At 37.8% G+C, this 21886-nt stretch overlaps 1 protein-coding gene across 2 annotated transcripts in view; it reads left to right on the plus strand.

Moving 5' to 3' along the window:
* Positions 1-21886, plus strand: part of MET (MET proto-oncogene, receptor tyrosine kinase) — a 128537-nt gene that overhangs the window by 74259 nt on the left and 32392 nt on the right. For both annotated transcript variants that reach the window (XM_079931189.1, XM_079931190.1), the window contains 8 exons: positions 5824-5958; positions 6963-7136; positions 12209-12369; positions 14342-14444; positions 14556-14692; positions 15369-15530; positions 16296-16395; positions 19892-20110. In XM_079931189.1, the coding sequence (XP_079787315.1) occupies positions 5824-5958; positions 6963-7136; positions 12209-12369; positions 14342-14444; positions 14556-14692; positions 15369-15530; positions 16296-16395; positions 19892-20110 (1191 nt within the window). The remainder of the gene's footprint in view (positions 1-5823; positions 5959-6962; positions 7137-12208; positions 12370-14341; positions 14445-14555; positions 14693-15368; positions 15531-16295; positions 16396-19891; positions 20111-21886) is intronic.

Here is a 21886-nt window from a genome sequence, read left to right on the forward strand (position 1 = left end):
ACAATCATTGTATTTGGAATACTGATTTGAAAGTATTGGATTTTTTTTAATTTTTACAAATTTACTAGCTTATTTGGTTTTTAGATGCTTGAAATTTTTTACAAAGTTCTCAGTTTGGTATTGACTCATTTTGACTCACTCTGACTCATTTCAAAAAGTTGAAACACACATACACATCGGTATTATAATCATTAAAAAAATTGTTTTACTTTTTGTACATACCCTGGCCTTTATAGTGTCAGGTTGGTATAGAAGCTCTTGTGCCCACTTACCAAAAAAAGAGTGAAAGAACAGAGCAAAGTTTCATTTAATTCAACTTTTGCCACCTGGTACTTTGTTTTACTACTTCTAATTTTGAGTTGTCAGCACCAATCAGCAATTTCCACTTCTTATGTTTCATTTTTTTAATTCCAGAAAATTAGATGTTTACCTTGGTTGAAACAAAACTCTTTATATCTGATTTCTTTCTAAACAAATACCGATTTCTCTCACATACTTAAGATATACACCTATAGCTGGTGTTTTAGTCAGTTCGGGCTGTTGTAGCAAATTACCATAGACTAGGTGGCTTAAAAAAACAAACATTTATTTCTCACAGTTCTGGAGGCTGAGAATTCCAAGATCAAGGTGCCAGCAGATCTGGAGTCTAATGAGGGCCTGCTTCCGGGTCCACAGATTGCCATCTTCTCACTGTGTCCTCACGTGGTGGAAAGAGGGCACGAGAACTCTCTGGGGTCCCATTTATAGGGCACTTACCTCATTCATGAGAGCTTCACCCTCACGACCTAAGCAGCATCCAAAGGCCTTATCTCTTCACACCATCACACTGAGGATTAGGATTTCAACATAGGAACTTGGGGGGGGGGACACAAATATTCAGTACATTGCAAAAGGCATCAGAAACCATACCTTGAAAATGCAAACCAAACTCTTGAAGGTTATCTAAATGTCTGAAGCATTAAAAAAAAAACCATCCCTTCATCAAGGCTTACGTAGGCTTATTATTTCAGTCTATTCATATGTTTAAGCAATAGATATGCCTTTTGGACCTACTATGTGCCAGATCTGTACTAGAAACTAGAGAGAAATCAGACTCATTTCCTGGATCTGTAAGTTCACATCCAGTTATAACCCAGTTTGTTTATTAATGGTGTCATCTCCTACACTTACATTTTTTTTTTCCCTCTCTCAATTCACTGGGGAATGTGCTGCATCTCCCACTCTGCTTCTCCTAGTGAGAATCCATTTTTGTTTCTTCTACCCCTCCCCCACCTCCAGCCTCTCTAGATCTCTGTTTTACAAAAGTCCAGTCTGACCATGAGGTATGTTCTTCAGAGAACTGGTTGGGAGGCTGAGCAGGTGATGCCCAAGTGTCAGTCTCAGGCAGGAGGAATGGATGGAAGGCTGTGAACCTTCAGAAGTAAACTTGTCTTTTACTTAATTTAAGGAAACATTTTGCAGATAAATACAAACCAAAACCACAATGAAGTACCACTTCACACCTACTAGGATGGCTATAATCAAGAAAACAGAAAATAACAAATGTCAGTAAGGATGTGAAGAAATTGGAACACTCATACATTGCTGATGGGAATGTAGAATTATGCATCCCATATGGAAAATGGTCTGGCGGTTCCTCAAAAGGTTAAACATAGAGTTACCGTTAAGACCCAACAATTCCACTCCTAGGTATATATCCAACAGAAGTGAAAATATATATTCTCACCAAAAGTTAGACTTGGATGTTCCTAGCAGCATTATTCACAGTAGCCAAAAAGTAGAAACAACCCAATGTCCATCAACTGATAAATGGATAAATAAAATATAGTATATTCATACAAAGGAATATTATTTGGCAATAAAAAGGAATGACGTACTGATACATACTCTAACATGGATGAACCTTGAAAACATTAAGTGAAAGAAGCCAGTTACAAAAGACCACATATTGTAGGGTTCCATTTACATGAAATGTCCAGAATAGGAAAATCTGGGGAGATAGAAAGTAGATTAGTGGTTGCCAGGAACTGGAGGGTATGACGGGCTAGGGTGGATGATGGCTAAGGGGTGTGGGGTTTCTGAGGTAATGAAAATATTCCAAAATTAGTTGTGAAGATGGTTGCACAAATCTGTGAATATGCTAAAAACCACTGAATTGTCTACTTTAAAAAAATGAGGAGAAAAACCACGTATCTCACGTTATGTGAGAAACAGTATCTCATGTTAAATTGTATTCATCCTTCCTAAAGAAAATTAAATTCTATAACAGTTTAATCAAAAGTAGAACTCTGGGGCTTCCCTGGTGGCGCAGTGGTTGAGTGTCCACCTGCCGATGCAGGGGACACGGGTTGGTGCCCCGGTCTGGGAAGATCCCACATGCCACGGAGTGGCTGGGCCCGTGAGCCAGGGCCGCTGAGCCTGCGCATCCGGAGCCTGTGCTCCGCAACGGGAGAGGCTACAACAGTGAGAGGCCCGTGTAATGCAAAAAATAAAAATAAAAAATAGAACTCTGTCTGTGGGGTGAAGAGGTCTGGCCTTTATGTATTTATAGATATATTACATAGAATTACTTTGTTCAGGGTCATGAATTTAGGGCCCTAGCCACAAGGTTTTATTTTATTTTTACATATATTTCTTCCCCTGTCCTTCCCCAGGTAATTTGAGATCATAGCCACCACAGTCAAGTAAATTCAGATTCCTCCCTACTCCCTCACCCTAGTCTTGTATTTTCAAGAACATTAAAGAAAATGGTTTTGAGAACTAAACACTAAAGATTAGTTGTCACAGTAGAAACTCAAAAGATAGTTGCCAGTCTTCTATTTCTTGCTCATTGTCCTAAGACTGCCAGGTGATTTATCATAAGAATTAAATTTAAATGCTGGATTCTGTTCTGTCCTTAGAAATATCTCCATGACAACCAAAAGGAACTCCTAACTTCTTGCAAACATTGCTTCGGGAGTATTTTGAGAGTTAAAGTGGTTACCCACTCATTTAGAATTCTGGCAATAAGAGAAAGTGAGGAATTAATGATAGAAACAATAGCAATAGGTATCCCTCCAGAGAAAGGGCTAATGATCAACTAAAAATGTATCTGCATCTGTGATATGACCTCTGCTTGAAACTCTAAGCAGTCGTCTCACTTTTCCACACAGCCTTCCTGTCTTCTCTGGTTCATTCCTTTTTCTATAACAAGCCACACTTATCCTAGCTCATGATCAAAAGTTGAGCTTGCCAGCTGTACTAATAACATTTCCTCTGTGCCGTCAAAAACTAGTTAGATGTGGAGTCTTTCTCCTTAGGCACACTTAACTTGTGCAGCCAAGATTACTGAAACAAGGAGTATTTGGCAAGGCAAATATATTGTGAAATTTGTTTTAATGCTTTGACTCATAAGTGGCTCTTGGGAGCTCAGAGTTCAAGTTTTTTATTGGTATTTACTCTGGTGCTCCAAGAGTAGATCAGTTGAGTGTTTAAAAAGAGGTCAAGCAAACAGATTCTGGCATGAGATAAAGCTCCTTGGAAACCTGACTCTTGTACTTTCTAGCTGAGATTCTCTGTCATCTTTTCTTTATGGAAAACAATAGTACCTACCCTGTAGGATTATTGTGAGGAGTAAATAAAATACCCATTTAAAGGCTCAGTTACCATCATATATGGTGTTCTTCAGACAAAAAGTCTTAACTGGTAATGCACCAAATCAATCTATCCAAGTTCCAGAGGTGCAAAGAGCTCCTTTATGAAAAGAGTAATGTTAATCCTTTCTGGGAAATGAATATTTGGATGGGCTTAAGATAGTTGATAAAGTCAAAGATGATGACCTATTAATTAAGAAGGGATTTCTTATTATAGATAGGGGAAATGATATTAAAGAGAGCAAGAAGATAGGAGACAAAACAGTAGGAGGAGGTGACTGTTATGTAGCAGGTCTGAATAGAATGGAAGGTATAAGAGAGACAGAAACAAAATGCAAATACCTATAGGCAGGTTCAGAGGGATGAATGATCTCCAGTGAAGTAGAAAGCACAGAATGAGGCAGAGAACAGAGTCAGGTTATTAAGAGAGGCTGGTGTATTGTTTTGGTTTTTACTTGTGTGTGAGAAAATGAAAATTTTTTTCACCTTTTCAGTTTGAAGTGATTGACAACAATCAGGGAAATATGAAAAAACTGGGGGGCAGGGAGGAGTGAGGGGTAGGAAAAACAAAAGGTGGTGAGCACCAGAAGTACGTCAAGATAGAAAAATTGGTTAACTGAAATCTGGATAACTTGGGACAGAAGTTTGGTGTTCTGATAGTCTGCTTGTAACCAGCACCCAAAGGGAGGTAGGACTGGTAATTGAACTTCTTTTTACTTCCTTACAAAAGTCACAAATAACTATTTGGCCCTAAATTTAGGAATAACAGTAGTTTCCATCCTTTCCCATTCTGACCAAATGACCTTCGATCCGTCACTTAACTTCTGTGCAAATATAGCCACCCTGCTTAATGGAGTTGTTTTCAAAGTGTTGAGTGTTTGGGATAGAACAAATGTTAGAAAAAAAATGTCATGGTGTTTAATTTTTATAGTTCTGTGTGAGCGTGGTTGGTTTCTCTATCAACAGTCCACTCTCTGGGAGCAAATTAGGGACTTTGGGAATCTTCCCAAATTGTTTCAGGCAACTTGACTCCTTTATTATACTGAAGAAAAAATTTACTACTGGTTCCCCAAAACATTTGTATGTTGTGTGTTTGTTAGAGTACTACGCAGTTCATTCCCGTTTTATGGATAAGAAAGCTGAGGTAGAAGGAGTAGTTATTTATTATTTAATCCTAATCTCACAGCTGCCCACGTTTGTCCCATGATTTCAAACACATGGCAAATAAACGCACTTTCAGTGAAATGTAAAAGGGTATTTGGATGTCAGGCAACTTCACAAAGTCAATTCCAAGCCCAGAGCTATGCTCAGCCTCCTGTACCCTCCTGTAGATACAACCTTATGCCCTATTTAAGAATGAGAGTCCCTCTGAGTGCTCCTAAACTCTCCTATAGTCTGAGTGTTCATCTCAGATAGTCATCTGATTTTATACCTGGACTTCATTATTACTGGGTTCTAGCAGCTGGGCAGATGGAAATTATATAACTGAGAACCATCCCAAATTAGAAATACCTAACAGCAAGAATCACACCAGTCATCAAACCTCATTTCCAAGGCATTGTTAAAACCTTATTGTAACACCAGGCCAAGAAGCAGAACTTTAGTTATAATCAAAGTAAAAAAGTATGATGGGACAATGGTCTGTAAGAAATGACAGCACACCATTTCTAAGTTAGCTGAGGGCCTATTTTGACCTCAAAAGATCTATACATATGGCTTAAGAATAGCAAAGCTGGAACCAAATCCAGGTCTCCAGACTTCCCATTCACTACCCTTTCCATTACATCAAGGGAAGCTGCTCAGTGGGGTGAGTCAGGAGACTACATTAAAAAAATAATCCAGTATCCTTGTAGCATAAAGGAGGTCTTCTGTGCTTGGCTCTTCCAGTTCCCAATACAATCATGAGGATTTGTCTGCATGTGCTGGCTGATTGACTGGAAGATCTCCTTCCCTAGAAATCATTAAAAGATAATAGGCAAAACTCTGTCTTGGGGGTGCAGATGAATTGTCTTCAAGGCAGGAGATTAGAAGATGTCATATTGATTTACAGTGAGATGAACTGTTGGGCCTATAGTTCAAACACCCATGAGCTCGTCTAATCTGGTATTACCATTATCGTCCACATTTTCCCCTGACAGTATATTTAAACTGAGCTTATTGGACTAAGGGTGCTTTCTGGTTTGTTCCTCAGGTTGTGGTTTCTCGATCAGGATCGTTAACCCCACATGTGAATTTTCTCCTGGATTCCCACCCTGTGTCTCCTGAAGCAATTGTGGAGAACCCGCTAAACCAAAATGGCTATACACTCGTTGTCACTGGGAAGAAGGTAAGCCCTGTTCCCCAGGGAGGTTCCATGAATGTGGTTCCTCCTCAGTGGATATTTACAGCCAGTGTCATCTGGTCCTTTTTAACTTCTCTCTTCGTCTGAATTCGCCTCTCTTCTATCAAGTACTTTCCTGAGTATTCCAGAGATCTTCTGAAATCAAGTTAAATTTTTACTCGGGGAAGATTGGACCTATGTTAGGTCCTCTTCATGATGTGAACTTCTCCTTTTGTCCTCTATTTCTCAATGAGAAGAACAAACACGCAGAATGAGAATTACAGCCCTAAGGGCAGAACTCTAGTGCGGGCAGATAAACCCTGAAGTGTACCTTGGAATCTGACACTGGCCAGTAATCCCTTTTCTCTGAGAGGAGGTGCATTTTGATGCCAGAATGATATGTAAACTTACTTAGAATTTCCCCGGGCTTCAAGTGTGTTTTCCAGCAGCTTAATTTATACTCTTGAGGGATAAATTGGGAGATTGGGATTGACATATACACACTACTATATATAAAATAGAAAATAAAGACCTATATAGCATGGGAACTCTACTCAATACTCTGTAATGACCTATATGGGAAAAGAATCAAACAAAGGGTGGATATATGTGTATGTATAACTGATTCACTTTGCTGTACAGCAGAAACTAACACAACATTGTAAGTCAACTATACGCCAATAAAAATTTTTTAATAAAATAATAAAAATAAAATCATCTCAGACAGAGCAAAATGTCCCAATAAATAGGACCTCTAATATTGCATGGTAATGCTTGTGTTCACTGGACAGTAATGGTAACTTTTATCACATATGCACCAACAGTGGAAGGAAGGAAGAAATTTGTTTTTTTTATTTTAATCACGTAAGCATTATTACGATTAGCACACATAGGTGCTATCCCTGTCAGACTCTGTAAAATTATATTTATATGTGTCTTCGATGTATTTAGTTTTTATTAAGCAAACAAAAAAACCCTCTGGAAGCTCTTTCCATCACTTGTCTTCACAGATCACCAAGATCCCACTGAATGGCTTGGGCTGTGAACATTTCCAGTCCTGCAGTCAGTGCCTCTCCGCCCCTTCCTTTGTGCAGTGTGGCTGGTGCCATGATAAATGTGTGCGATTGGAGGAATGCCCTGGTGGAACATGGACTCAAGAGACCTGTCTGCCTACAATCTACAAGGTAGAAGTCTCTGTCAGCTGTCATGTGTGTTTTTTGGAAATCATAAATCCCATTGGTGGAAAAATTCAAAAATTAATGTATTCATTTAACTGTGAGCCATCAGCCCAAGCACCATCTCCCTCCACGTTTTTCTTTTTCTTTTTCGCCGCAACACGTGGCACGTGGGATATTAGTTCCCTGACCACGGAGCAAACCCACGCCCCCTGCATTGGAAGCACAGAGTCTTAACCACTGGACCACCAGGGAAATCCTACCCCCCAGGTTTTTCCTTTAGAGTGGTGTTTGGGCACATGCCCCTAGGCCCTGCACTTGAAGTGCTTGCTTCACACTCTCCTTGGGCAGTTGCTCTCCCTTAGTGCTATGTGAATAAAAGAGTGGTGGCTAGAGAGCAATACTGCTCTCCATTTCCTCACACTGGGAGCTGTTCCCTTCTGGCCTGCCCATTCTCTGATTCCTCACCAGCTGCTTTATCTACCAGGTGCCCATGCATGAGCCTTCATCACACACGGGGATCCACTCATGGCATAATCCAGAACCCTAACCTGGACCGTGCAAGCTAGAGATCCCAGCCATGCTGGAGCAGGCAAAACAGGAGATTTCGTTCTGTCTGACACATAGATGATGGCTGTCTCATCACTGATGAGTCTAGAGGTTACCTCTCAGGGCAAGGTGGGAAGCAAGTGGATGGTGGACAAATGGGTGACTGTGTGCCTTCTCTCAAAGTTCCTGGAAGAGAAGTAAAAGCACAGCTGATGACTACAGTAACCTCTATACTCTGTAAGCCAATTCATTATTTAATCCATTCCAAAAACATTTATTGAGTGCATACCACACAGCTGACACTCTTCTAGACAATGGGGAGATACAGTCCCAGACAAGACAGAAGTGCCTCCTGCTCTTAGAGAACTGAGCTTCTAGAAGTGGACTTCAGCCATGACGTTGTAGCCACACTCTCTAACTCTCTGTTGCCTTATTTACTTAAGCATGTGTTTGGCACTATGAAAATCTTCATGGCAATTTTTTTAAATTTTTTTCTTGATCCAGACACATTTTGCTTGAAGCTACTTCCCTGGTGAGGACCCAGTGTATATTTTCTCTGCCTGCATGTGGAACAGTTGGACTTAGTACTAAGTGGTTCCTGTGAAAGATTCAAGTTAAAGGTCTTGGTCGGTCGCTTGGTTCAAGCCCAAGTAAACAAAGTGTACGAGTCAGAACAGGAACCACCCCCAAGAGCATGGCTGTTTTCATTTAGCTACGGTTTGGGGAAAGATTTGTACCGGGTGACTGGGTTTTAAACCAAATCATTGTATGTTAGGTGTTACACAGTTATTAAGACTTAGCTTGATCAGCTCGAGAATAAACTAGGAGATATTAAGAAAACAAATTTAAATCTATACTGTATTATTTATGCACTTTTTGTGTGTTTAATATGCTTTTAAAAACCACATGCAGTTTTATACGTTTTAAAACACGTAGCCGTGGCAATTTGAGACACCAGACCTCTGAATCCAGCTATTCCATGAAAGAGATATGGGGAGTGTGTGTGTGTGTGTGTGTGTGTGTGTGTGTGTGTGTGTGTGCAACTAAATCACAATTTCATTTCAAAAACAGCCAAGCTGATGTTTTAAATAAAGAGCATGTTAAGAACTTGTACAAATGAAACATTTAATTTTGACCCATGTACTTCCTTTTATTAGTAATGAAAGCTATATTAAAATGGTTAAAAACAGTAAATATTTTAGAATTTTCTAGAACCAGAGAATCTCCCATAATATTTGAATCCCACCCCAACCCCACACCTTCCCTAACTCCAGCACTCTAGCTGGAAATTTTTAAAAGGTTGGACTGCATCCTGCGCGATTCACTGAGGCTTGGGTGCTACAGTTAGAAAAAACGTAATGCAGCTGAGTCCATAAATCCCTTTCGGTTCATAGTTGTTAGGAAGATTTCATGCTGCACTAGAGCATGACATTTAGCATTCTTACTGCAAAAAATAAGACAGATTATTCATCTTTTTCTTATCTGTCTTAAACGCTGCAGGCACAAAACCCAGCTAATGTGTAGAGTTTCACTTTCCAATAAATGTTAAGTCAATCTGCTTTTCAAGGTACATGATGTTCAGTGGCTGAAATTCTTTGCAGTTCCACATATGAAATATTTCAGGATTGCAAGCCCATTATTTTGTTTCAAACATGTTATCTGATCTTGTACTTAGAGAGCAATGAAAAATGCTTCAGAAAAGGAAGAGCACTTTCCAATATATTCTGAATTTATTAGGATAAAACTGTCATTCTTGTAGGATTAGAGTTCAGTCCCAGTGAGACAATAAAACAGTTTATTAATTGATCAGAAGACTCAGATAAGAAGCAACAGTGATATCTAATGAGGGACCTGAGATATCTTATCTCACGCCTGCAATATACTGCCACCAATATATTAGTGACATTTACTGAAGAGACAAATTTTAATTTTCCAAAGTTTTTGGTGGTAGTGGTGTTGTTTTAACTTTCTCATGTATATCCTAATGGGTTTTGAAAATATGATCATTTAAATCATTTTCACCTGTGAAAGGACAGTAGCTACTTTTGTGGCTAGCTCTACCATATCCAGACACAGCCTCTGTGGCTTTATGCCGGACACTCATTTCCTTCTCACAGAGTTTCTCTACCCTCAGGATAACTCAGAGTTTGCCAGCGCATTGTTGGTTCTGTCCAAGGGTGTGTAGTCCAAGACTGCATCCTTCCTTTTCCCCTGGAAGAGTGAACGTTACCCCATAAGCTAAGGCAGAAAAGCTCAGATGCCCCCCTCTAATATTTCAGCCAGGAGAGGAAAGCTAAGTAGAGCTGGCTTTTCAAATCCTGATGATCTAGCAGAGGTTTTATAGTATCTCTTTCTGTTGCCAGCACACCAACCAAACAACTCTCCGTGTCTTTCTGAAATCATCACCCAATCGCTTTGCCTTATATATAGAAAGTGATGATGAATGTGGAGTGACAGACTTCAATTTTTACATAGAAAGGGGGGAATCCAGACAGGGGGATCAGGCCAACATCAGCCTTGGGCTCTTTTCAGTGGGCAAGACTCCTCATTAAAAGAGGAAACAGCAGCTGTGTGACTGCCTCAGGCTGAAGAGAGTCCTGGAGGGTTAGATGTCTTTTTTTCCTCCTCCTGGATTTCTAACATAATAATAAACAGATATTTTTTTTTCTAGCAGTTCTCATTTGGCTAGACAGGGGCGAAGTAAGTTTTCATGAAAGGCACAACTGTGTAATGGATTTCATGGGTAAAATAGCTATTGTAAGGGCATTAAGCTAAGACTTTTGAAGGGGTTTGGCAACAAGGGTGTGACTTTGGTTTGTGGTCATTTACTTGGGAGGGAAGGGAATGTTTGCAAATTTGTATTTTGCTAAAAGCTCTTCTAAATTGTAAAAGAATCACTTTTACACTTTCACTAACTTGTCTTTAGCAGATACCTTTACTGGCTTTTGAGTTGCCTCTGTAGCGGTGCTGTGTTTTCCCACCATTGTACTTTACAGCACAATTTACAATATGTCCCCCCAAAAGAGCATTTCCTTTCTCAATTGTCACAAAGCTGCTGCTGAGGAGAAGCTTATTTTCAACATAGAAACTTGTTTTGTTTTAATAGTTTTAGCCTAAGAATAGTTGTTGTATAGACTTCATAAGAGCCTAATGCTATCTTATATCACAGTTGCCAAATTTTCATTAATGAATTCAAGTTTTACTTTTTTTTTTTTGGGCTGTGTTGGGTCTTCGTTGCTGTGTGCGGGCTTTCTGTAGTTGCCGCGAGCAGGGCTACTCTTTGTTGGGGTGCGCGGACTTCTCACTGCAGTGGCTTCTCTTGTTGCAGAGCATGGGCTCTAGGCGCGTGGGCTTCAGTAATTGTGGCACATGGGCTCAGTAGTTGTGGCTCACGGGCTCTAGAGCGCAGGCTCAGCAGTTGTGCAGCACAGGCTTAGTTGCTCTGCGGCATGTGGGATCTTCCCGGACCAGGGCTCGAACCCGTGTCCCCTGCATTGGCAGGCGGATTCTTTAACCACTGCGCCACCAAGGAGGCCCAGGTTTTACTTTTAATACACCAAAGATGAGCCTGCAATAATAAAAGGAAGCTATTACTTATTTAATACTGAGCCTGAGGAAAAAAAGTCAGTCCTAGAAATGAGATGTACGGTGATGCCAAGGGAGATAATTAGAAACATTGCTACAATACAGATCTCATGTGGGGCTCTCCAATTCTGTTTTTATGTACTTCTAATAGAAATAATATATTGAATATATTAAATATTACATCATTTAGTTTGTCAACTAACCAGCTGGTATATATCAAATAGTGACCATATTTAAAGAAAAAATAAAAGTGACAGATTAGTAATAAATGTGAATTAAGTATAAAGGAATGGGTTCACTTATTCATTTGTTGATACCTGGCCTGCAGTAGATGATTTATAGTGAGTGAATGAATGAATGGCAGATATGTATTGAATATCATATATGTGGTTGATATTACGATAGCTGATAAATGCAGCTATGAAAACACTGGGTGCAGAAAGAGGTATTTTTACTGTGTGACTTTCTCCTCTGGGTGGGGAATACCATAGCAACATGAATGTAGCGCACACCCACCTGGCATACAGACCAAGGCATATATTAGGGCTTGGCTTCTAGGGCCTGTAAAGGAGTTTTGATCAGAGTTCAATCTGAAGGCCCATGGAGGGGTTATAAGCATGTAAAAGTCTAGGCCCAAAGTGTGTCTATGCCCAAGAGGGCCCTTCATCCCCACCCAGGCTGAATCTGCTCTCCTTCCCATCTCTGGATCTCCTGAAAACAGCTTGCTTCATCAGCCTGTCAGATAGTTTTAATGTTTGTTCCAGATTCTCTGAAATTTGTGACCCTTTTTCCTATAGTGAAAATTCATTTTTTTTTAGATAATAGGAGAAGGGAAGGATTTCAAACTCTTTGAGTATACATATTTTGTTTGTTTGTTTCTTTGTTTTCCACACCTATGAAAGATAATAATATACTGGGTTTTTTTAAGTTCTATATTGTCCTCATAGGTTTTCCCAACTAGTGCCCCCCTTGAAGGAGGGACAACGCTGACCATATGTGGCTGGGACTTTGGATTCAAGAGGAATAATAAATTTGACTTGAAGAAAACCAAAGTTCTCCTTGGAAATGAGAGCTGCACCTTGACCTTAAGTGAGAGCACGATAAACATGTAAGGACATGAAATCGCTTAGCCAGGGTGTGCTTGGAAAACGGGTTTTGTCTTTGAATGAATCTTGTAAAACTCTCCCCAAATGTCTATCTCTTGAGTTAAAAAGGGTCTTGGCCCATCACTCCCCTTGAGGATTTGTTTTGTTTTTAAAACTGTTTACTCACCAGGATTACGGAAGAAGAAAGGTGACATTACTCAGGTGAAGAAAAGAAGAATCTAGCATCTGGGAGTTTTTCAAGTATTTTTGTAACAACTCTTGAGAAATTGAGTAGATTTGAAAGAATAGCACTGTTTGGGGTCGTTCCATCTTTAAAGTCTTCAAATAAAGAGAGTCTCAAACAGCTTTTTCTATAAAAATCAGAAACCACTCAATATGGACCCTCTCTTCTAAATTCACTTTCTAAACCTCAGAAATGTAATGAAGCAGCTGAATCACACTTTTGAGACTTGTTGTTTATGATAAGTTTAAATTTATATTTACCTGATATTTATTGGCACTGTAATGGAGGGATTGTATCTCATATAACAATTCCCAAATCTTGGGAAATAGCAATGTTATCCCTATTTTACAAAGATGTTCAGAAAGGTGGAGTGTAGATTAGCAGAGGTAATCCAGAGGGTAAGAGCTGAACAGGCCTTCAAACTCAGCTGTCATGATTCAAGACCTGTTCCTGTTCTACTGTATTCTACATGTAACTGCTATAAGATCTGAATCCCATAATGAACAGAGAACCCAGAAATTTTTAGTTATGTAGTAAAAACAACCAAACATTTAAAGTTTTATAGTTGAACCTATTCTTTCAAGTGCTTATTTTATACCTAGTAGAATTCCTTTCAGGGTTATACAAAGATCTAAATCTACTCATTTTACAGAGGCCAAAACATCAAATAATGTCACACTTGTTTAGCTTAATGGCAAAACAAATTCATTCTAGAAATCCCCCTTGTAAGTTCTTGCTCATTGCATTGTAAATTAGAGCCTGTAAAAGTGAAACATAATTCATCCTCTTTTGTTTGCAGGGCAGAAATAGAGACACAGATGTAGAGAACAAATGTATGGACACCAAGCGGGGGAAAGTGGCAGGGGAGGTGGTGGTGGTGGGATGAATTGGGAGATTGGGATTGACATGTATACACTAATATGTATAAAATGGATAACGAATAAGAACCTGCTATATAAAAAAAAAATTTTTTTTTAAAAAGTTATTTAATAAAACAAATTATATTTATACTTTTTAGGATTATAATAAGATTACTAATTCAAAAATAATTCTGTGGAAAGCCTATCACAATTTCATCATTTTTTAAGTAACTTAAATAAACACGTGTAACCCAGAAATGTATCTTTTTTTTTTTTTTTTTTTTTTTTGCGGTATGCGGGCCTCTCACTGTTGTGTCCTCTCCCGTTGCGGAGCACAGGCCCCAGACACGCAGGCTCAGCAGCCACGGCCTACGGGCCCAGCCGCTCCGCAGCATGTGGGATCTTCCCAGACCGGGGCACGAACCCGTGTCCCCTGCATCGGCAGGCGGACTCTCAACCACTGCACCACCAGGGAAGCCCGAAATGTTATCTTTTGACATAATTTAAAGAAGAGATTCTGCTTAGTTGTAATCAGCCCATTGTTTCATATGCTGTTGAAGCACCATCTCTCCATCTTAAGTATGCCAAACATTATGCCTATAATTGTATATTATTATATTATAATGAACTTTTCAATTGGTGAGGTCTGCATTGATGAGGTTTAACATTTCCTGTTTTGTCTGTATGAATAATACGAGACAGTCAGTATAAAGTTTAGCATAATAGTACAGAAACAGAATTATGCAATTTTCAATTCTAATGCTTACCTGTAAACTCTGCTTGCTATTTAGAGTAGTCAGCTCACTGTTTAGAGATAATGGCCCATAATATAAAACAGCCAACCCAGAAAATGCCTTTGGATTTATAACATATAAAACTTTGTTTTTTCAGGTTGAAATGCACAGTTGGTCCTGCAATGAATGAACATTTCAATATGTCCATAGTTATTTCAAACAGTCGAGGGACCGTACATTATAGTACATTTTCCTATGTGGTAAGTCTAGGCATTAATTTTCTCATGAACTAGGATATTTAATTATTACTTAATCTACTTAGAGTTATAAAATTAACAAGTTATTTTGTTTTGTTTCTATCTCTCATTCAGGATCCTATAATAACAAGTATTTCTCCAAGTTATGGTCCTAAAACTGGTGGCACTTTACTTACATTAACTGGAAAGCACCTAAACAGTGGAAATTCTAGACACATTTCAATTGGTGGAAAAACATGTACTTTAAAAAGGTGTTGTAGTTTATTTTTTGTTGCATCAGTCAAGACGGATTAATATGTATACCTAACAAATCAAGAAAAGATTGTTCTTCTTTTGTGACGAAAAATCAAGATGTTTATTATTTACTCTCCATCTTACAAAACTTTCTCTTCCCAAATCCATCTACTCCTTTTTGCTGATTTTTCTACCCTTCCCTTATGGTTTATTAATTCCACTTTTAAGTTTTGTCTTCCCATCCACCTTCTTTATTGTTATGCTTAGTATCCCACCTATGCTATAAGCTGTGAGATTCTGGTAATTGACAATAAATTAAGATAAACATTTCCATCAAGATTTACAGTTAGGTCAGATCACTTTGAGGAGGTGAGAAGCATGAGGGAGATTGGATTAGGAAGTTATGTTTCTGCTTCTTAGATTTGGGAGAGCTCAGTTTAATCAAGTGCCAAAAGGATACTTTAAAATTGCTTAAAATCCCAAATATTTCTAAGTCAAGGATGACCTAAGTTTGGGATCCAGTCAATTGTAAATTGACTACAATTTCTAGATTAGAAAGAGTTTTTTTCTAGACCACATCAGAAAATTCCCACTTAGGAGCCACTGACTGATACCCTTTTGATTTATGTATATAATTCTAATATATGTGTGTCTCTAATAGCAAAGGTCCATTTTCTTAATTTTTTTGTTCAGTGTTTCAGATAGTATTCTCGAATGTTATACCCCAGCCCAAAGCACTCCAACTGAGTTTCCTATTAAATTGAAAATTGACTTAGCCAACCGAGAGATGAACAGCTTCATTTACCGGGAAGACCCCATTGTCTATGAAATACATCCCACCAAATCTTTTGTTAGGTAAGTAAAAGCTTCTGATGGGTATAAGAAAATAATGAACATGAGTATGACTGGCTGTCAAATAGTCAAAAGGAAGACAGTTTTATCTCTGGATTTGATACTGTTGCATTTTTTTTGAAGGCTACCTTTCCAATTCGGGAGTGAAAACTACATTCAGGCTCTGAGTACAATTTGACCTTATCAGTGCTAGTTCATGCCATTTTATCCTATTCTAAATAGATTTCATTAAAACAGTTTAGCTGGACATCATAGTTTTGATATTTATGCACTTATATTATGTACATTTTAATTCTATACTAACCTTAGTGCCTAAAAGTGGAATCACCTTTTTCTCTTCATTCTTCAGTGTATTTTTGCCCTGCCTACTTTACACACAGCTTTTCCCTATACCAGACTCCCTCTGAATCAATATCTCATTGGACCCAATTCAGTCTGCCTTGTTTCTGTTAATTCTATCAGTCTAGCAACAACAGTTAAGTTCATTTTTCCTTTGTATTTTTTTCAGACAGGAAAAAATATTTCTTTTGCATATTTTGTGAATAAAAAGACAAATACATTTCTTCAGCTTATGAAATATGAACTTTTAAAACATTTTCAAGTTAAATAAGTTATTGCCAAAGAAAAACTACCACTGAACTTTCATTTGACTTTGGCTGTGGCTATAACTTGCAGTCAGTACGTGTGATTTAATTTAATTTCTCTCTTAAAATACTTGATAGAGAAAGAACCTCTCAATATTGCTATTTTCCTATTTTATTTTGCCAGTGGTGGGAGCACAATAACAGGTGTTGGAAAAAACCTGAATTCAGTTAGTATCCTGAGGATGGTAATAAATGTGCACGAAGCAGGAAGGAACTTTACAGTGGTAAGTCCTCTGAGTGATAGTTGTGCTTAGAGCTCAGCATCTCTGCTTCTGCCACCAGCTTTCAGGGTAGCAGAGACATTTCAGTTTTGCCTTTAATGTTTGCTAGTTATCTTCCTTGCAGCATGGGTCAAATAGTATTTTTTATACAACAACTAAAATTATCTAGTCTCAGGCTAACATTATAAAACACACACACACACACACACATAATATTTAGACACAAATAATGATTATCAACTTGAGGCAGTGTTTTTTAAAGACAGTCAGTACAAGGGCAAACCACGTCATTCCCTGTCTTAGTCAGTTCAGGCTGCTATAACAAAAATACCATAGACTGGGTGGCTTACACAACAAACATTTATTTCTCACAGTTCTGAAGGCTGGTAAGTCCAAGACCAGGGTGCCAGCAGATCTGGCTGTCTGGGGAGGGCCTGCTTCCTGGTTTGCAGATGATTATCTTCTCATTGTATCCCCACATGGAGGTGAAAGAAAGAGGCAGCAAGATCTCTTGTGTCTCTTCTTATGAGGGCACTAACTCCATCATGAGAACTTCACTCTCATGACCTACTTACCTCCCAAAGGCCCCATCTCCAAATACAGTCACACTGGGGATTAGGCTTCCAACATATGAATTTGGGGAGGATGCAATCATTCAGGCCATTGCATTTCCCTATCCCCCCTTTTTTAATATCCCATAGAACATCAACCCTTTTGCTCTAATAAAACCCTTGGGTAAAGCCTCTAATCTTGCCACAGCATCCTTGTCTTCCTAAGTGGTACAGTGTTTTCTTACACATCCCTGCTTCTTACCATTCCTCTTGTGCCTTGGTTAGCATGTTATCAAATAATGAGAAAGACCGTTAGAATATTTATGTCCTAGATTGTGTATGTTGTTTGGTATTTCTCCACCTTTTTTCTTTTATTTGCAAGGTCAATCAGAATTTAACTGAATTCCTCCTTAAAAGTGATTGACCTATTTTGTGCTCTAACAATTTTGGGACATCACATGAAAATGGTAGTTTTACTTCAGACCTTAGGAAGGTTGGAGTTATTTACAAAGATTTCATATTTTTGTTGTTTTTCTTTGATATAAAATATCCATAATCTAGTTGGACTTGTACACGCAACTTAGAATGAAAGTTCTAAGTGCCCCCTCTCAAGCAGGGGCTTAACTGGGGAGGCAATAGATTGAATTACAGCACTTCCTTTTAGATTCCCATCCAATATTTTGTGAAGGCTAAGACCACAGTGTGCTTTAATTACAAAAACCAATTTGGGGCTAAAAATGTCAAGCCAAATCACCAAACAATAAGGTCATCTCAAATGAGATTTTTCTTGACCTTCTCAATCAGCCACATTGCATCACCTCTAAAGAGTATTATTAGATTTTTATAATATTTCTGAGAGATTGTACTCCAGGGAGTCACCGTATGAAGTAGAGAGCTTTGAAACCAATCCCTGCACATGGCCACAAACAAAGTTAGAATACCGCCGCTATTAATTTAAAGGACATCGGTTCTCCACAGCCAGGCATAGCAATTTTTCATTAACCTATAAAAATAACAGTAACCCTCTTTGGTGTTGGCATGTGACTTTTTAAAGTAGAAATCTGAGAACTTATTAGTTTATCTAATTCACACCGAGCCTGCGTTACTGAAATAATGGCTAAGTTTTCTTCCTTCTTCCTCACCAGCATTATGATGACATATGGCATCATTCATTCATTTGTAATCAAATAGTTATTAAAACCTCCTAGATGTGCCAAGGAAGATTCAAACAATGGTAGAAGATTTAAATCTTATCTGTTTACATATCTGGAAATGTAAACTTCTCTTATTTTAGCCACAAACATATTAGTACAATAGAACAATGCATTCAAATTGGACAGAAATGAAAAATTCAGTGGGTCTGTTTGACTATTGTTTGTGAAAAACCTCTTAAAGAGACGTGTGTTCCTTCCATGTTCCCTGCTTCTTACAGAATTTGAAGCTGACCATGATGAATTGAACCCATTCATTATTTAACAGAGAAAAACTCTTAGTCAGGTTTGACTTAGATATACCAATCCAGCCACAATAATTTTTAAGCCTAACGAACTCAAATATTTTAAAATAAAAATACTAATCACCTTCTTAACAAAATGCATATTAATTTGTTAATATGCATTATGTCCCAGAAGCCAGCAGTTTATTGTATAGTTTTCAAATTTCTTGTTACGTAGAGAATTACCGTAATAGCAGTAAAATTGTTCATTTCCTTTCTTTCAAGATGATAGAATAGCTTTTAGCATTATAATATGGATTTGATACAAAACTAAGTAATATTTTATTCATATTATATCTATTTATCAGTTTTCTTTATCTGCTTATAGAACACATTTTTTAATGTAGGATAATTTTTTAAATTATTTTTAAAAGAAAATATCAAATATCCAATTTTGTTTGTGCTTTTTATGTATATCCTGAGTCCTTTTTCTATTGTGGGCATAAGTAATTGTTTTATCTCCAACTCTACTTGTCAAAGAAAAGGAAATATGAGGGATGTTGTTGCTTGTTTGTCTTTTCCTTGGGGGAAAAAATGCAAACATTTAACCTTAAATGTGCCACTTTGTGTTGGTGGTTTAGTCTAAGCACAATCAAGAGGAAACCACATTTTCCAAACTTCTATAAATCAGAATTACAAAGAGGAAGATTTGAAATGAGAGATGAAAGGGCATGAAATAATAATAACAGAGCCTTTGTAAAATAGCATAGGAAAAGATTTATCAGTAGAGAATACAAAGTGAGCCAGAAGCCATCCAGTGTGGGAGTTATGTGAATTTTAGGGTCAGTGGCCTAGGATTTATGTTCCCTGCTTTGCCACTCAGAGCTGTGTGACCTGGTCTGATGACATCAGCTTGCAAAGCTCAGTTTCTTCATCTGTAATTATGTGTGTAATCGTAGCACCTACCTCATAGGATTATTGTGAGAATCAAATGAGACCAACCTTGTACTAAAGTGTTTTGCACAGGACCTGGCACTCAGTAATTGATAGCTTAAAACACACTAATAAGGTGACCTGTATACACTACCAAATGTAAAATAGATAGCTCGTGGGAAGCTGCTGCATAGCACAGAGAGATCAGCTCGATGCTTTGTGATCACCTAGAGGGATGGGATAGGGAGGGTAGGAGGGAGGCTCAAAAGGGAGGGGATATGGGGATATATGTATACATATAGCTGATTCACTTTGTTATAAAGCAGAAACTAACTCACCATTGTAGAGCAATTATACTCCAATAAAGATGTTAAAAAAAAAAAAAAAAGACCGTGTTGTTTAGAGAATCACATCTGTCATGTTTCCAGAAATGTGTTCTTCAACATTAGGAAGTTAAATGTAGATTTTTTTCAAAATTGTACATTTTCAATTGATTGTCTGAAACAGTGAAATGTGAAAGTTGCTATTGATGTTGTCAAGCTATGTTCTGTTTACAGTGGATAATTGTGTTTTACTATAGGCATGTCAGCATCGCTCTAATTCGGAGATAATCTGCTGTACAACTCCTTCACTACAACAGCTGAACCTACAACTCCCCCTGAAAACCAAAGCCTTTTTCATGTTAGATGGGATGCATTCCAAATACTTTGATCTCATTTATGTACATAATCCTGTGTTTAAGCCTTTTGAAAAGCCAGTGATGATCTCAATAGGCAGTAAAAATGTACTGGAAATTAAGGTAAGAAATGCTTAAAATCATCTCTCAAATCATCAACTTGCACCTAATTGACTTCATAGCTATGTGAATAAAATTGTACTTGGTCATTATCTTCTACTACATCGGCAAATATCTAAGCTCTGAGAAACAAATCTTTTTGACATAAGACTAAAAGGTATGTATAATCACGAACTGCTTTTTAATGAAGCATTTAAAAACTCTTTCTTGTGTATATATTAAAAAGTAGTAAATGTGAGACACAAATCCATTAAAGTTGCCTATGATGTATTATTCTGCCAACGTTATATATTTCCCTGGACACCTAAATGTGCTCATTATAAGATAAAAGGTAAGAGTCATGAAAGTAAACGCATCAATTGTAGTTCTGTACTTCCTTCTAATTTGGAATTTTGTATCTGGGTGTGGTTATCTCTAAGCTGATTTATAAATGGAGCTGGATTTCCTCTACCTCAGAAATATATTAGCTTCTAAATATAATTTGATTGGACAATAGCAAATCATGTTTTCTAACCCAGCCTGTTGCAAACAAAGAATACTAAAACCCAGAGAGGTTAAGTGGTTTGACAAGTGATCAAATCGTGGCAAAACGAAGACTAGAATACAACTCTTTTATGTTGCTTCAGTCACTTTTACTTCAAATAGTAATAAAAGAGGCAAAATGATCAAAACTTTAATTATCTGTAGCCCCAGTCTCTAGAAGCAACAAAATATTTATGCTTCAACATGATGTTTTAGGCATGCAGGATTTTCCCCCTGAAAGATAGCCTGAATGCAAATATGAACAAACACAAAGTAATACGATAGTCCTTGTTTAGATGTAATATAAATTCCCAAAGACCATCTCCATCTAAGTAAGAATATGTTTCTACTAAAATTTTTCTGCTTTTTCAACAAGATTTTATCTACAGCTAAACCCATGCACATGTTCATACTCATACAAGTTTACTAACCTCGCAACTGTGTTTTGTACAATAATTAAGCAAGCCCAGCGTGAAATTAAATGGAAGCCTGCTTCAACGAACAGCATGTTTACCATAGCAGAGTTCTTTCATCTGCTTCTTTAATTAGTTTTAGAAAGGGAGAAAGAGCTTTTATCACTTCTTTTTTTTTCCAATAAAATTAATCTAGTGTGACCTTTTGCTTTCAACAATTACTGTGTTTGCCATTTGAAAGATTCCATTTGATTTTTCTTGATGAAAACAAAGGTTTATTTGCAAATATTTTTACACCCAGATAAACTCTATTTTTCTGTTCCTGTATCTATGATGGAAGGATTAGAGAAGAATGGTTCTTTATCTACCCTTTCAAGCAGTCTTATATGGAGGAGAAAACTCCTTTTTCTGTAAATTACATACCCATTATTCAATGTCCTACAAAATTGTTGGACCAAGAAAAGTATGATTTGACATAATCCTCAGCCTTTCAATGCTGTTCCCAACCTGGCCCAAGAGGCCTCTGGAAACAGACACAAGAGACTTTCTTTTCTTGCCTATATACAGAATGATTCTTTTCTCTAACAAGGGTCTAGCACCTGTCATGTCACAGAGTGGCAATCTGGGGAAAAAAGGAACAGTTTTGGGGGACTATTTTGGTGTCATGATTCAGTCTTCTCCCATATTCCATTTTACATATGTGTAAGAGGAAATCTAGTATAAGAGAATCTTTGTGTGATAACAATTTAACCCTTTATCAGTTTCTAAAGTTGATCACATTAAAACCTCTGCCTCTCTGAGGGCAGAAACAAAGAAACATAAAGCAAGAGAAAAGAAAAGAAAA

This window comes from Stenella coeruleoalba (genome assembly GCF_951394435.1).
Source record: "Stenella coeruleoalba genome assembly, chromosome: 9".
Lineage (NCBI taxonomy): Eukaryota > Metazoa > Chordata > Mammalia > Artiodactyla > Delphinidae > Stenella > Stenella coeruleoalba.